At 43.9% G+C, this 16,131-nt stretch overlaps 1 protein-coding gene across 1 annotated transcript; it reads right to left on the bottom strand.

Annotated features, from left to right (window-relative positions):
* Positions 1-8,861: 8,861 nt before the first annotated feature.
* On the bottom strand, positions 8,862-15,635 carry TENT5A (terminal nucleotidyltransferase 5A). Its single transcript, XM_005518162.3, has 3 exons — positions 15,509-15,635; positions 14,783-15,290; positions 8,862-13,783 (listed from the first exon to the last, which is right to left on the bottom strand). Exons 2-3 carry the CDS (start codon positions 15,203-15,205, stop codon positions 13,004-13,006), a joined length of 1,203 nt encoding a protein of 400 aa, XP_005518219.1. The 5' UTR covers positions 15,206-15,290; positions 15,509-15,635; the 3' UTR covers positions 8,862-13,003.
* Positions 15,636-16,131: the final 496 nt, after the last annotated feature.

Genomic DNA, 16,131 nt, shown 5'->3' with positions numbered 1-16,131 from the left:
ATCCCCCCTGCCTTTCATGAGAAGTTAATAAATGTCAGAGAAAAATTCTGAAGACATAATAATGACTGTGAGGATTAACTTTCTCTTACAGCAGCAGTGACAGATTATTTATTGGAAGTATATTTTTCCTCTTTGAGGTTTGTTTGAGGGTTTTTCCCTTAAAAATAGATAACCAAAGCTTTATGAATGAAAGACACATTGGGAAAACATCAGTTTGACACATAAAATTAAATTTCAGTGTCAAAACCCCTGGATTTAGCAGAGAAGGAAGAAAAGTATTTCATGCAGGCATCCTGCTGCAAAAACGAAAGCCACTGGAGACTAATGAGGAAGAAAATGGGAATAATATATGAGGACTAAATAAGGAGGAAGTTTAGACCATAAGAGATTAATGAGGAACATACACTTGCTCTAGCTTTGCCACCAGATGTATGAACTGAATTGTATTTTATGACTTTCAAGGTAAATTGGAAGTGACTGAACTTTACAGAGAGTTTTCACTCACAGTCCTCCTGGGACTTTTCCCTTGGAGGTGGGAAAGGCTATATATGCTAACTCTGCAGTTTTTGGTGATGAGCAGAGGAAGTCTCTCTACAGAAAGCTTTGTTAGCACGTGCTTCCTTCTTCTGAGCACGAGACAACCAGTGAAAAGGCCTTGGTTTTGCACAGAAGTCACTGAACTGCAGCTGAATAGGCCTTAGTTAAGTTGCTTTTTAAATCACTTAATTAAAAGCAGAAACAAAAGTCATAAAAGGCATTATCCAATCTTTATATTCTCACTGCCACATGTGTGCACGCACATACAAATACACTTGCTGTCAGAAAAATTTGCTATTTCAAAATAAATTTTGCCCACAACTTGACAAAAATATTTAGACTACAAAATGTCATAAAAATTAATATAATTATAGTTTGGAAATCACTTTTTTTTTTTTATTTCTACAATGACTTTGTTTTTTTAAAAATAGAATTAAAAGCATATTTTAAAATAATAAAATAAATTGTAATAAAATTATCTGTTCTGTTTCAGATGAAATAAAATGTCTTGAATGAAGCTAAGACAGACAAAATTAATTGTTTAATTATCATTAAATCCCATTTCAGTACCAGTTTTCTGCATCTTCTATGCCTTCTATTCATTTTCATTTCAATGCTAACCTAAGCCATTTTCTGTCCCCATCTGCCTTCTGAGGTTTTGTTCCAGAGCCAAAAAGTGCTTTCCTGATTGAGTTGTCGACATACTCACCCCTGACATGGGTCAGGCATAACCAGGGGTGCCCCCCATGGTGTCTGACACCCTCAGCTCTGCCTTACGGCAGCCCACCACCACTTCCCTTGCTCTCTTTCCCTGCACACTAGGGGGTGTTCTTTTTTATTTCAAGTCCTTAACTGGGTGCAAAGATGGGACAAGGTGTGTTTGAATTGCTCTGGTCACTATATCCAGAATCAGAAGAGCCTGAGAGAAACACGACCTGGCATGGGGGTAGTGCTGGAGTGCTGTGTGGGCCACAAATGGGACTGGAGCCTCTTGTACATTCAGTATAAGAAAAGAGCCCAGGCAGGCCTCCCTGAAAACCAAGGTCCCATTATAAGCAGTGAAGGAAATCCCGTATCCTGGATTCCCCTCAAGTAACACATGGTTTCTTCCTACAGCTCCGTCAACATCCAGCTCATCTTTGTAAGAGGAAAATTGGCATAACCCAGATCTAAAGAAAAAGGATTTCATAAGTCACTTTTTCCCTGGTTCACATCCAACAAATTAGGTGTACACCACTGCTAATGCACAGGTCAAGGCCAGCTGAGTGGTGACCCTTTACTGACCACACTCATTCCAAGATCTTCCTCCCAGCATCCTGCAAGAGCTTTAGAAACTGAAGATGGATTCTGCCCACAAAGCTTTGGGGTGATGAGAAGTAAAGAACAAAGTAGCAAGCTGTACTTTCTATTGCAAACCTCCTTCAAATTCAAGGGCACAGGGCAGAAGGCCTTTGCCAGCCCATGTGATTTTTGCCCTCATGTGTCCAAAGAAGAATGTAGAAATGAAATTGGCCTACTACAATGTAGGCAGTTTGAGCCACAAGCTGTCACTGGTCCTTGGGAAAGTCAGCTTGGGCCAGTATGAGAAGGACATTCTCTAAAGTAAACTGGCCACACCTCTGACTAGTGAAGCGGCTGCTTCCCAAAAAATCAGTGGGGTTTTGTTTAGATTTGCCAATTTTTGCTCCTAAACTAAGTTTAGGAAAAGCTGGATACAAAATTATTGGTGCAAAATAAATAGGCCTGAAAAAACCTTTCCAAAGAGGAATGTTTCTGACTATTGCACAACCAAAATGAGCAATATTTGAAATACTTTTTCAAAAAAAGTTTATCTTCTGGTCTTTCTTGGCATGAACAAATTGATTCATTTAGAAATCCGCATGCCTTTCAGAAAGTAAATACAGTTCATATTTGAATAAGTTCCTATATTTGATGCCAAGCTTTCAGGGAAAATGCCCACTAATGTTTATCACAACATCAGAGGCGTGAGCCAAACTTCTAGTAATGCACAGCATTATACTTTGGGGTGGAAGGGGTGGAATCATATATTTAGAAATAGCTCCTATTAGGCAGCAGTGTTACTGTGAAGAGCTGGGTGGAAGAGATTGTCCACAGGCTACCACTTCTCCCAGCTGGCAGCATGACACAGTGCACTAGTAGCCTGGCAGGGGGGCAGGACAGGGAGTTCCAGCCCTAAGTCTGAATTTCTTGCCTTTTGTGGGTTTAAGCCATATGTGGACTCACCTAATTTGTGATGGGTGTTTTACAGCTGAAATATAAATGCTGAAAACAGGGAATGATGATGAAAACACAGACTATGCCACAACCACAGTCCATGGCTCTTGTGGGAACTACCATAGTCACAGACTTACAGCTGAGTTTCAAATATTTTTTTGTATTCCAGAAAGGACTGTTATTAGGCTCCCCTTCCTTCAGCTCATTATTTACAATGGTTTTCCATAATTCAACCTTCTTTCTAACAACTTTTGTCCATAAATGGCTTAGCACTTCAAAATTTTCCAAACACTGCAATTTTGTTATATTCAGGAAGCAATATGAATTCAGTGAGACTGTGTATCCCATGACAATGATTCTCTTCTATCAATTTAAGGCTGGGACACTGTAGATTTATGACAGTGAGTATTATGGGGAGGTGGATTCACCAGTTGACTGGTGCAGGCAGCCCTGCAAAGTCATCAGTCTTTGCTTGTTAAGGAAATTCCTGTACCTAAAGCACTTTTCTGGTGGCCAGCCTAAAAAGAAAAAAAATTATATCACCTTTATATAAATAAAAAGCAATAAGTCCAGTCAGGACACCCTCTCATTTGGGGGAAGCTCAATTTCTTAAACAGGTTTGCTGGTTGTGGCTCAGCAGTCATTTAATGTGGCTGCACACTACTCCATGGTTTTTTTCATTTCACCTCCTGAAGTGATTGAAATTCAAGATAGAGGGAAGAGAAATGCACCTGTGTCTGCATTGACTATAGAACTGATTTCAGGTCTCTGACAAAAAAATATTACATCAAGTACCTAGCTTTTTAAAAGAGCAACTGGGTTCAGTTATTCATGAAGGCAAGCTGAGATTATGACGTGACAGGCTTAGCAGGCAAACAAATTTACAGAATTCCATAATATTTCATGAAAATTGCCTCTTTGAGACCAAATTTTTGCAGGTTATATTCCATTTCTTAAAAAAGCGAGAGCCTGCCTTAAGCAAATGAGTTGACTTGCTGTGAGACAGCTAAAGGAAAAAATAAGCTCATTGAAATCTCCACATGGAGAACCTCTAAGGGACAGAACTTGCACAGGGGTGTTTGAACTGTGCCTGGTACAATGGGTCCTAACCCGGTCATGCCCTTTGATTGCTGCTGCAGAACAAACATTCAACAACAAAGAAGTAGCAAGTAATGCTCAGGTCAAGCTCAGCTACCAAATCTGCATTGTATGTTCCCCACATGCCTGCTCAAGCACTGAGACAGCTGCTACTGCTGCACACAAAGACTGGCTGAAGACAAAGGAAAAATACTGACCCCACAGCTCCTGCTTAGGTGTCTGATGCAATTCAATTTCATCAGCTGCTTATTGTCACTGATGATGTGATGTCACATCAACATGGATGTTCCCACTGCAGTGGGAGGGCATTTCTGTGATGATGAAAAATCTGTATCTCACAGGGAAGATTATAATGAAAATATTTTGACACCAAAGGTGGAACTTTTAGCAGTGAACAGTATCTGCTGGGCTCCTTTCCGCATTTTTTCTGATCCAAGGTAGATGCTGCACTCATCAGATACAGATATTCTTCCTGGGGGCAGAGAATGGCACGTGGCAAGCTGTGTCTGTAAGACCCTGGTGACAAACCTGGAGCTGTCTGGGCTTAGGTTGGAGGAAAACTGACTAGCTTCAAGTTCTTGGAACTTTCGTGACTTTAATAACTTTATGAAGTGTGGTATATGTAAAAAGCTATGATGGCTGCAGCAAAGGAGATGCTACTTCCAAAGCATCTAGTACACACCAAAAATGCCTCTGTGTGACCCCACAGGGGTCCATGACTTCAGAAAAAACAGGCAAGAATGGTTTTGCCAGACTATTTGCCTTAAATATCTAACATTACTGATGACAGAGGGTTGGGAAGAAATGAAAAGCATGTCAGAAAGCTTCATCTACTATTCAGTTCTATAATTCCATAAAAAAATGCAAAAGAACCATTCACAGCTGGTAAGAAGGGAGCCCAAATTCTTGGTTTTGCTTCCTCCACTGGCTGACATTTATAGGGTTTTACTTATAAGCAACACTTACATAAATCAGTCAAGTCATAGTTTACACCACTATTGCAAAGCAGACCACAATCATGTGCTGCTTCCTAAACAACAAAGACTGAGGTGAGGAACAAGAGATGCAAATCCTTCTTCAGTGGGTAATTTAACCCAGATCCTAGTGCCTGGTTTGCAAAGTGTATAAACAGCTTGCTGAAACCCAAATAAAATACTTCAAGCTGAGGAAGAGCTTCTCCTACTAGTTTGCATGCTGACATTTTAATAAGTGCCTTGTAGTGCTTTTTCTCCCTGATTTAATCATAATTGTTGATTTGCTAAATTTTGAATTAATTTAACTGTTATTCTGTACTTCTTGAGACGTTCAAGTAACTGTATAAGGCTGTATGAATAATTCCCTGTCTTGAAGAACTGCTAGTGGACAGCTTGGTTTGAAATATTTCTGAAGAGCATTTCACAGGACACCCAGGACACGTGGGTGCACAGAGATGCTCCACTCCTCTTGCTGAACCTCACCTAATGACCCATCTAGCACCAAACTTACATCAGTGGCTCTCAAACACTAGAGACCAGCAGTATTACTGAGAGTGTGAAGAGAAGCATGTGGTGCTGGTCCCTCCTTCTTCTTCTGCAAGAATCAGGATGAGAAGGCAGCAGAGAAGCAAGCAAAGAACAGTAATGAAGAAGTGAAACTGAGAAATTACTCAAGGACAAAATATTAAAAACCAAGAGGATTACGGCTTTATCTTTTCCTCATAGTGTTAGTCAAATTAAGATTGGTTGTGATTACAGAAAGGTTTCCTTGCAACTACTCTTCCACATCAGAATGTGCTGCAGGAACTCCACAGGAAGTCTTGGGTTGAGGGAATAAGCGAAGAAAGGGAGTCATGGTTAAAACAATGGCCATGCAGTCACTGCAGAGACGTGAATCCTCTTCAAGAACACATTCACTAAGGAACACGTTCCCTGAGAGAAAACTAACTTGGAGCCATGTACATCTTCCTCAGGAATGCCTGTCTTCCTGCTCCAGGCACCCCACATCACCTTCCTTCAAACTGCAGAGAGGCAACCACACACACACACAGGCGAGGATGAGCTGGATGTTGCCAAAGCACATTCATTGTCTACTGTCTTTAGCTGTGACTTTAGAAGGGACACTGTTCTACAACCCCCAAGAGAGGAACTCCAGAGAAGAGACGCTGGGTAGGTTAGATACAAGAGAGTTTAATTTTTTAAAACTGCTGCCTGTTCTGGATTGCTCCATTTTCAAGAAGAAAATTTTAACTCAGGAGAGTTATTCACTCATAAAACTTTTTCACCCCTAAATACAACAGAAGGGAAAGTATGTTTAAGAACAATGTCCTCTTGAAAAACAGCAATTTATGCCCTCAAAGCCACTATGGAAATCTAAGGAATGTTCTCACTATGGGGAATATCCATGTTATGCACACAATATTTAGGTGTGTAGTTAGGACATAGGGTTTTTTTTCCCAAACAGTGAAAAAAATAAAGTTTTCTGGAAAGTACTGTCGTTGCACATTCTGTCACAGCAGCCACATGAAATAGTGAAATTTTGCATCCACAAAACACACTCTCTGGACAGCCTAAGGCTATGTAAGTATGTAGGAGATGAGTCTGTTTGTGATAGCTTATTAGGCTTTTGAAGGGTGAATATTTCTTCTCTAATGTACAGATTTTGATTTTGTGCTCTTCCTTGCATGCACGCTAGAGCCCCACTGCAGAGGTACTTCTGACACACACCTATAGATATTCAGGGCATTGCTGCAAAACTACATCAGCTCCAATGCAACAGCATATAGCTGTGCTTTACCTAAGGACATACAGCCACATGCACTGAATTCTACTAAAAACACATAAATAAAAGGGAGGAGGTTGCTTGGTGGCGTCTTCAGGAAGGCATGACTAGATCCACACAAACACTTGGGAAGAAAGTGTGTGCAACTTCTACAAAACTCACTGAAGAGATTTCACAGACAAGAGCAAATGGCCTCAAGTTGCACCAGGGGAGGTTTAGGTTGGATATTAGGAAGAAATTCCTTCACCAAAAAAGTTGTCAAGCGTTGGAACAGGCTGCCCTAAGAAGTGTAGTGTAGTCACCATCTCTGGAGGTATTTAATGATAAGTAGATATAGTACTTAGGGACATGATTTAGTGGTGATGGGTAAATGGTTGGACTTGATGAACTTAAAAGTCTTTCCAACCTAAATAATTCCATAAAAACAAGAAAGAAACTCAGTTTCATTCCTGAGTAAAGGGGTTCCTGCATAATTTTTTTTATGGCAATATAATAAATATGTGCTGCTGCAGCCAAGGAAAACCACAGACTGTAACTTATCTTGATAAGTCACAGCTTCTCTGATCTGACTTATTTTAGCCGGGTGAACAGAAGTTAAAGACTTGAGCTATTTCTCCTCTCCTACTGTAATCTATCAGTGTGTCCTCCAGCTTTCCACGGTGCTGTTGTTCAGGTGATTTACACTGTCCCACTTTGCTTTTTCAGTCCCTCCTCTTCAGTATTTGTCTGCTTCCTCCCTCCTGAGAATCACACCATTCTGAAGTGAGCATTCTAAAGTGTCCACATCACACTCCTCCCCAGTTTGGGAAAGAGGACTCGCAATGCTCCAGACACTCAACCGGCTCTCAGAAAAGTCCCCCCAGATTTAAGCAGAGAAATGGGAATTAACTCACTCCAAAGCATAAGAGCACTCATCTGGGCTTTGATTTTGAGATACAAGCAAAGGCATTTAGATTTAGATGATTTCAAATCCCCCAGTTTCCATCTGTGTCTTTGGATAGTTGCCTTTGTCAAACTGCCTGAAATATTTCCTAACTGAGCAAGTTAGCAGGAGGAAAGGTTAGGCCACGTGCCCCTCCCTTTTCTGGCAGTAACATGGGAGGAAAGATGATGCTGTACAGGCAGGGATGCTGAATGCATCCCCCTCTCCTGGCCAGGCCGATTTCAAAAGAGGCACTGTGCAGAAGGCACCCAGGATTCGGCAAGGGGGCTGCTCCTGTGCCTGGAAAAAAGGAGCAATCCCACCAGCTTGTTTGTTTGGGTTTTTTACAGAGGAATACAGGTTCACTCATCATTACAATAAGCATATTCACACTCCCACTGAGCCAGTTTGAGACTTCCAAGGCCAGCACGGTGTATGAATGAGCCTAGTAAGAGCTACATACTGCAGACTCTTAGCCAACATTTTTCAAATTTGGGTCAGTCTGAGGCACCGTGGCTGAAAGAGTATTGCCACGAGCATTGTAAATTAGTATTTTATTTTCCCTTGAAGTGCTTTTTGAGGAAATTAGCCTTCATTACTGAGGCATCTCTCCTGTAAACACAGAAAACAGAAAATACCTCTGCTGACAAGGGCAGCATTGTAGGGCAGGGAAGAAGAGTAAACATTGAATCTGCAGGAAGAAATGGACCGATTCAGCAGCTGAATCAATCAGGCATGTGCATCCCTTCTCCCCAGCAGCACCCCAAGCTTCAGGACCTGCAGCACCCCGCCGGCCACAGCTGGCACCACCTTTACAGCCAGGCAGCAGCACACCATTGCCCCCTGGGCCTACCAAAATGGTCAGGTGGAGACGTCAGCCCTACCAAATATACCTCAAGGACACCAGGACCCCCATTCCTGCCAGCAGCATTCCTGCTTGGTGGTGCACTGGTCACAGCCGTCACAAAGCCCCAGTCCCACGACCTAAACTGGGAGGGCAGCGAGGGCGTGGGGTTGCCATGGCGCTGTTTCATTTTCATGTTTTGGACCATTTGCACTGCCCAACTGGTGCTGGAGTGTGTATTTTTGGCAGTGGCTGGGGAGGTTCCTCTGCAGCTGAGTACAGCCAGCCAAACTCAGCTGGCACGAGGCAGGGCTTTTCAAAATGTTCTGCGCTCCAATCGGAAAGCAGCCGAATGCTACTCTTCTCAGAAAAGTGCTGCCCTTGTCCTCTTTTAATGAAAGCGAACTTGGTATTCAGTAGGAGCAGGCCAAAGCTATTTCAGACACGGAAGACAGCAGACACAAATCAATAGAAAAAAATAACTTCTTTTTATTTACAAAAAAAATCCAAATATTGGATGCTGTAAACAAAATTCACAATCTGTTCCCTCTAGAGTCTGTTTTCCATCAGCTCTTTTTCTGTCTGTGACAAAGCCTATAGTCAAAATGTTCCAAAAGAGCAATCCAAGGAGCAGTTTGCTTCAACAGGATGCCTTGCAGAAGGCAACAGTTGTAAGGAAATTTGAGGGAAAGCAAATCTGCACAGACTCCTACAGACTGCAGGAGCCTGCAGTGCCTTTAGCCAAGCTGTCTTGAAATTTGCAGGCTATTTTTTTTTTTTTTTTACTATTTATTTTGTTAGCAAACCACTATTACAACAGCAAAACAGTACACTGATTTTCTTTCTTGCAAGGGAAATTCTCTGCATAAAGAAAACCATACAAAAGAATATATTCAAATAGGAGCTGAATATGCAAATACAATTTTTCCTTTTTAACTGTGCAGTTTTATCTAACACACTTCATTTTATCAATTAAAAAAGCGCCTTTTTTGAACCGGTAGGAGCTTCTGATGTGATGCAAACCAAGCATTTAGTAAGAGCTGTTTAGAGGATTTGTGTGAAGGCCTTTGTGCAAGATAAAAAATATTTTAAGTGCAATACGAGAAACTAGAAAAATATCATCTTTTTTTGTCTTCTAATTGCCCTTCTATTTTTAGGAGAAATGATCTTGTACTTGATAGGACAGCTACATCTAAGGAAAAAAAAAAAAAAAGAAAAAAATCCCATTTAAAATCTCTTGGTTATTTCATGATCATTACATTTAACCAAGTTTAGCGCCCTGCTGGTTAGCAGGAAATTCAGCTGTGGCACAAACAGTTTTACTGTAATCAGGTCAATGTCTTTAATCAGTTCAGCTCTTTAAAAGGGGCACTGTCTTCTGTAGCACAAGCTCTAACCTTACAGCTGATTGGATGGGATAGATCAAGTCTACAAAGCAAGAACACGGTTATTAACTTTAGAAGTACCAGTGTGCCGAAGAGTAGGGGAAAAAACAGTTAAAAAGAAGTCAGACTTTATGGAGGGAAAGGTGCAAACCACAGAAATAAACCAGCTTTGAAAAGGGGTTCTTATTTTACTCTTGGCCTGAACTCATGCCTTCTTCCCACCTCTAACACCAGGCACATTTTAAGCCTCCAGTCACAAATAAAACAAAGCTCCACCAGTTCCACCACTTGATCATTAACATATGTAAAACAGATCTGGAATACCTATATAATATATATAAAAACATATTATATATGTATCAAAATGCAAATGCCAAAAGGTGCAGTTTAGCTCAGAGCCCTGCTGTACGCACTACAAGGTAACTAGCTGCTGTCAATCAAAAAAAAAAAAACAAAAAAAAAAACCAACCCAACCCACAGTAGGATTTGAGCTGAGAAGAAGTAATTCAAAACTTTCTTTCAAGCAATAGAAAAATAAAGGGTCTTTCAAAGAAAAACAGCACTGTATCACGTATTATCAGCATTCTGTGGTTGTGGCACAGCTACAGATTCTCAAACCCTTTTAAAGAGAGGATGACTCATTTATTTGCTGTAAATAGTTGTGGGAGAGAAGACATACCACATTACCAGCTGATCCCATTTCCCCTTGCTCCCCTTGCTCCCGCTAGCAAGCCAGGAGCAGGAGGTAAGGGGAGCCAGTGGGCCAGGAGCAGCCAGCCCGGACCCTCGGGGGGCTGGAGGGAACCTCGCCGGGACAAGAAGCCCGTGGGAGGCTGCAGCCAGCACCGAAGGAAGGGAAGGTGGGGACAAGGTCTGCACGTCAATGCCAGGAATGGCAATGGACCAGCTTTTAAGTTTCCTGAAGGACTCGCAGGGAAGGTGCTTCAGTAAACAAATCGGGTTCCTATTAAAGTGCCTGCAGAGTGAAAAGTACAAAGCGCGACAAAAATAGATGTACCTTACTCTCTCCATAGGGAAAATACACTGCCAGGACACGAGTCCTCTCCTTCTCTCTGCCCCTGACTCCAGTGCCAGACCGTGCCTGTGACCAGGCAGGGCACAGACAGATTTCCTTCAAAAGCCTGAATTCCCTTTTTCTTTCCCCCCCCTCAGAAAGAATAAGCAAAATATCAGAGTCAAGTGTCACTTAGTCATTAGGTTTTCAAAGCACAACAAAGAATTTAACACCTTCAGAGATGGCACTGAAGTGAAAACAGCAGCGGAGGTTGGTTTTTTCCCCCCTGCTGGTCTTTCGGGAGAGGAAATGAAAGTGAATAGCTATTGTTCCAATGTAAAGTGATTCCATTTAAATAAAGTACAGTACTAAAATTGTAAATGCAGTGTGACAACCAGATCAAAGATGTTTAATATTTGCATAAAAATATATATATATATATAATATATATATAAAATATAATTTTAAGCAATCGTGCAACACTCTTAAAAAGGGTTCATTTCACATTTGCTAAATTCTAGTGGTCCTGGAATGCACAATGCATTCTATTAAAAATACTCCTTTAAATATTAACAATTAGTGTTCAAATTACCAACTAATACAATATTCTTTAGCTGTCAGGGGGTTTAAATAAACCTATCTTTGATCCACGTTCCACTGAAATTACACATCATGGAGGTATGCAGTCACAACATTAGTGGGTTAAATGTCAAAATGGCATTACAGTACAAAACAGTTTAAAAAAATCAGCTAGTCATATGTTTCTCTGTCTGTGGAATTATTATGGCTCACAAGCAACCCACTGAATTACTGTAATCCTTGTTCTTGCAACCAAAGACATTATCTGAATCCCACCTTAATCCTGACTGGTTCATTTACTCCAGATTTCTCAGGTGTGGGTTAAAATTTCACTGCAAGGTGCCCACTGTCCTATGACATCCTGTTGCAAACTGGAAAACAAGTAGTACTTTATTTAAACATTCCTTAATTGCTACATTTTCCTAGACCACATTAATATATATTGTGTGTGTATATATATAGATATACACCAATAACATGTACATATATACACACACAAACATATATACACACATACACACACGTACCTAGGATAATAGCACACTGACAAAACATTAACTCTATACAGGTATTTGCCAAGAAAAAAAATAGGGCATTTCCTCCACCACTTATTCACAAGCTTATGGGTTGGTTTGTTTGTTTTGTTTTTTTTTTTTTATCCTTGTGTCCCTGATAAAAGAAAATGCATGGTTAAACCACAAAACTATATTTTTTTTTTCTCACTTCAAATTTTATGAAGGCATCAGGCACTTTTGATTACTATTGGTGTGTACAAATATAGGAACATCTCCTTTTACATATATATATATTTATATATATATACTCTACTGTAGCTTCTTTGCTTGGATAACTTTTTTGTGAAATCTTTGGTCCTTAAGTATATACTTCTTGCCACAGCTGGTTTTCCAGCATTCTCACATTTTTAAAATGTGAGGCATGCACACAGCTGGAAATAATGGACTTTGTCATCGTACGTGTTTCTGTTTTTATAACTGTACCAATCCACTACTGTTCATTTGGAGCAAGCTGTTTCTGGTAAAGCATTCTAGTCAAGCAAGCTATACATTCTACACGGTCAATCCATAGACGGCACTTGCTGCAAGCCCCAAATGCAGTAATTCCAATATACAACTTTATTCAGCTTATCTCTGCTTTATGCCTCTAACTTTTAACTCCTGAATATATATAGAGCTGTTTTTTGTGAAGTTTTTTTTCTTTTGTTGTTTTTTTTGTTTTGTTTTGTTTCTTTCATATTCTCCCTTTTGCAGATCCCATTCTAGAGTAAGAATAAAAATAAAAGAAAATAAGGCTTTCCCACCTTCTCTATGCCAAAGCTATGGGAGCAGATATTGCCAACCCATATTGTCATCAAGCATTCCTCCCACACTTATTTCAGGAGAAGCTGGTTGCTTTTAATGACAGGCCTCTTGTGCTCTGGGGTAGGATCCAATTATTTTGGGGTTCTTTCTTGATCATGCTCCCATTAATTATTAGAAGAACCACAAGCTTGTCCCAGGCTTGAAAACTAGAGCAGATCATCATTGCACAAAACACCCCATTTCAGAGGGACCCGTCGCCCCTTCCTACATCTTAGAGAAAGTTCTCTCCACGGGGTCTACTAATTTTGGTTCTTAATTACAGGGCAGCCAAGTAGAGTATGTGTGCTGCTGGCAAGGGAACACCGTCTGAACCTGGGCAATATAGTAATTGCTGAAGTTGGCATCTGCTACGTATGGGGCTGGCTGGTAATAGCAGGTGACATTGGCCACGTTGGGGATGATATTCTGCTCGGCTAGGACCCGGATAGCCAGCATGGTGATCAGATTCAGAGTCTGTCTCCTCTCATGTCCCATCAGGCACACTGTGCTCTCATTCACCACACCGTGAAGGGTCATGAGATAGTCATACTTGCGGTCTTCTAATCCCACAAAGTGGTTCTGCAAGTAGGACTCCAGCTTTCTCTGCTGTTCGCCAATGTCTGAGAAGTCAATGAAAAACCTCGAACACATGTATCTCTGCAGGGATTTAATCTCAGATTCAGAGGCTGCCCTAAAGCCCCTTACCAAAAGGTTGCAGTACTTCAGCAGACCACCTCCTCTGATTTCTTCTGGGTTTCTGGTGGCAATTATCTTGTTGCAGAGGTGATCAAAGGCTTCCTGGAAATCCCCATAAACGCTCTCGCCAATGATAGTTGGGTGAAAAGTTTCAGTCATCGGATTCTCTGAGCACTCATAAAAAAGCAGCAGGGAGTCCAGCTTGATTTGAAAGGAATCGACACTGAATTCAAACTGCCGCCTCAGAGAGTCCACAAATTTCAGCTCCACATTTTTGCCACTGTTGTTGGACAGGGAGATAAGACTCCATCGGTCTGAATCATTGCATACTTTTACCATTTTCTGCACATAAGCCTCCTATAATCAGAAAGACAAAATGAGCAAATCAAGACAAATATCCAAGAAATTTCTCCTTCACTGTGTCCGCTCACCCCTCCCAAGCCCCCCCCCCCCCCCCCAATACCTGCATTTCATAAAAGATTTCATGGAGGCTGCAGATACAAACCAGAGAATGAGTGCTTAATGTGAGAGCTCAAAATGCTGTGCACTGCAAGGGTATGACAGGGAAGGGTGTTCTGCTGGGACTGTGTCATGCAAGGGAAGCATACGGCAACATTACTTTGGTCAGTCACTTCTAAATACATCTACAGACTAAGTTCATGACACACCTGCCAAATATGCCTGCACCCATATGCAGAAGGTCACTACCACAATCTGATAAGAAATCTTATTTACTGGTTTTCACTTCTCTACTTCCCAAAAAACAAGTTAGCAAATGTTCATTCCCCTCAATCCTACCAGTGCACGTTCCACAAATCAGTCCCATATTAAATAAATAAATAAATAAATAAAAAAAAACCCTCTGAAAATCTAAAAATATTTGGATTCAACCTAATCAACTCAAGCAAAGTGTCTTCTAGAGGAGGGAATATGCCTCTGCACAGGGGCACTCAGCACACCTGGAATCATGCCTTGCAGACAGGGTTTCCCTCTCGCAGATGTTAAATCCATCTACGCTCCCCGTGCACCCGGGAACCGGGGCCGGCAAACCCAGCTGCCGCCGGGCGGGGAGAGAGATGTGCAGCGTCTGGCACACGCCCCAGGTAAAACAACGCTCCCAGCAAACCAGCCGGGAGGGAGAAAAAGCTAATTAATCCTGAAGAGCCCCTGTCAGGGAGCTTCACTGTAAACTCCTCCTCGGTTTTAAATCGCTCGGGATTCCCGTGGGTCGCGGGGGTGTTGGGGGAGCTGCGTCCCTGAGCGCACCACTCCATCCCCAGGGGGAAGGTGCCCGCTCCCCGCAGGCAGGCGCTCACACCTGCCCGCTCCGGGCGTCCGGGCGGAGGGCAGGTTTACCTTGAGTGTGAGAGGCGTGATCTTCTCCTTATTCACCCCCTCGGGTAAGAAATCCAAGAGGCAGTCCAAGACCACGTCCTTCACAGTCTGAAATTCGGCTTCTCCTTTGAGGTCGGCGCAGAAGATGAGGTCCAAGTCCTTGTAGCCCAGGCCGCTGTCCTGGTGGAGGACGTGGCTGGCGGCCGAGCCGTTCAGCCGCACGTCCCGCAGGCCGATGCCCTTCTCTTCCAGCCGGCTCCGCACCACCTTGACGATCTGTCGAGGCTGCATGGCCAGCGTGGGGAAGTTGCCGCGGCCGTGGATGGGGATGGTTTCGCTGAGGATGCGGTCCAGACGCTGCACTTGCTCCCAGCTCAGCACGTTGCAGTGCGCGCTCTCGCCGCCGTCCGCGGAACTCCCGCCGGCCTTCTCATCGTCTGCCATGGTGAGCGGCCGCCGCCTGCCCGGGCTGGATCCAGGCACCGCTCCGGCTCTCCGCCGGCCCCCCGGGGCCTCTCTCTCTCCGCGCCTGGCAAAAGAGGAGGAAAAGCCAGCGGTCAGCAGCTGCGTGCACCCGGCGCCCGAGCTCCGCTCCCCTGCGGCCGTCCCTTGCAGTGGGGAAGCTGGGGGACGCATCTACTGATTAGATTTTTTAAATAAATAAATAAATAAATAAAATGGGGGGGGGGGGGGAGGAAAAGCCCCCCGGGGCCAGGTGGGGCTGCAGGATAAGGGAAGGTGCCCGACCTGCAGCGCCGCTGCTTGCGCCGCTCTCCGCGCTCCCGCCGGGGCAGAGGCCGCCCCGCGCCGACGGAGAGGCCGCCCCGCACCGCCCAAGAGGCCGCCGCAGGCTGCCGCCGTCTCCGGAGCTTTCGTAGTTCTGGCCGGGAAAGGTCCCCAGTAGTTTTTATACGGGGTTTCTCCGCGCTTCCGGGGCTCCGAGTCACGGCGCCCGCGTCCCGCCCCCTCTATCTGCATGGCCAGCCTCGGCGGGGCCCCCGGCCCGCCCACACCCCGCGCACCCGCGGGCCGCCCTCCCGCCCGCCCCTCGGCGCCCGCCGCGGCCGCCCCGCACCGCCCCGCGCCGGGAGGGCCGCGCAGCGCAGCGCAGCCTCCTCCGCACGGCTCCGGACAGGCAACAAGTGCAGCAGCGCTCCCTGCCCGAGCGGGGCGCGGCCCCTCCCGCTCCTGCCGTGCCTAGATGCGCGCCCAGGGGCACCCAGATCCGCGCTGCCATTCATTCCCGATTTTTTTTTTTTTCCCTGCCTTTTTAGCCCCCGCCCGGCGTCGCCCCCCCCCCCCCCCCCCCCCCCCGCCCCCCCCCCGACATTCCCGGTCATCCCAGGCTCAGCCAAACTTCATACCAGAGC

The sequence above is a fragment of the Pseudopodoces humilis genome, chromosome 3 (assembly GCF_049639895.1).
Source record: "Pseudopodoces humilis isolate 2021_Gansu_Grassland_sample_001 chromosome 3, ASM4963989v1, whole genome shotgun sequence".
Classification (NCBI taxonomy): domain Eukaryota; kingdom Metazoa; phylum Chordata; class Aves; order Passeriformes; family Paridae; genus Pseudopodoces; species Pseudopodoces humilis.
The sequence above is the reverse complement of the archived record's forward strand: the minus strand, read 5'-3'. Positions and strand labels throughout refer to the sequence as shown.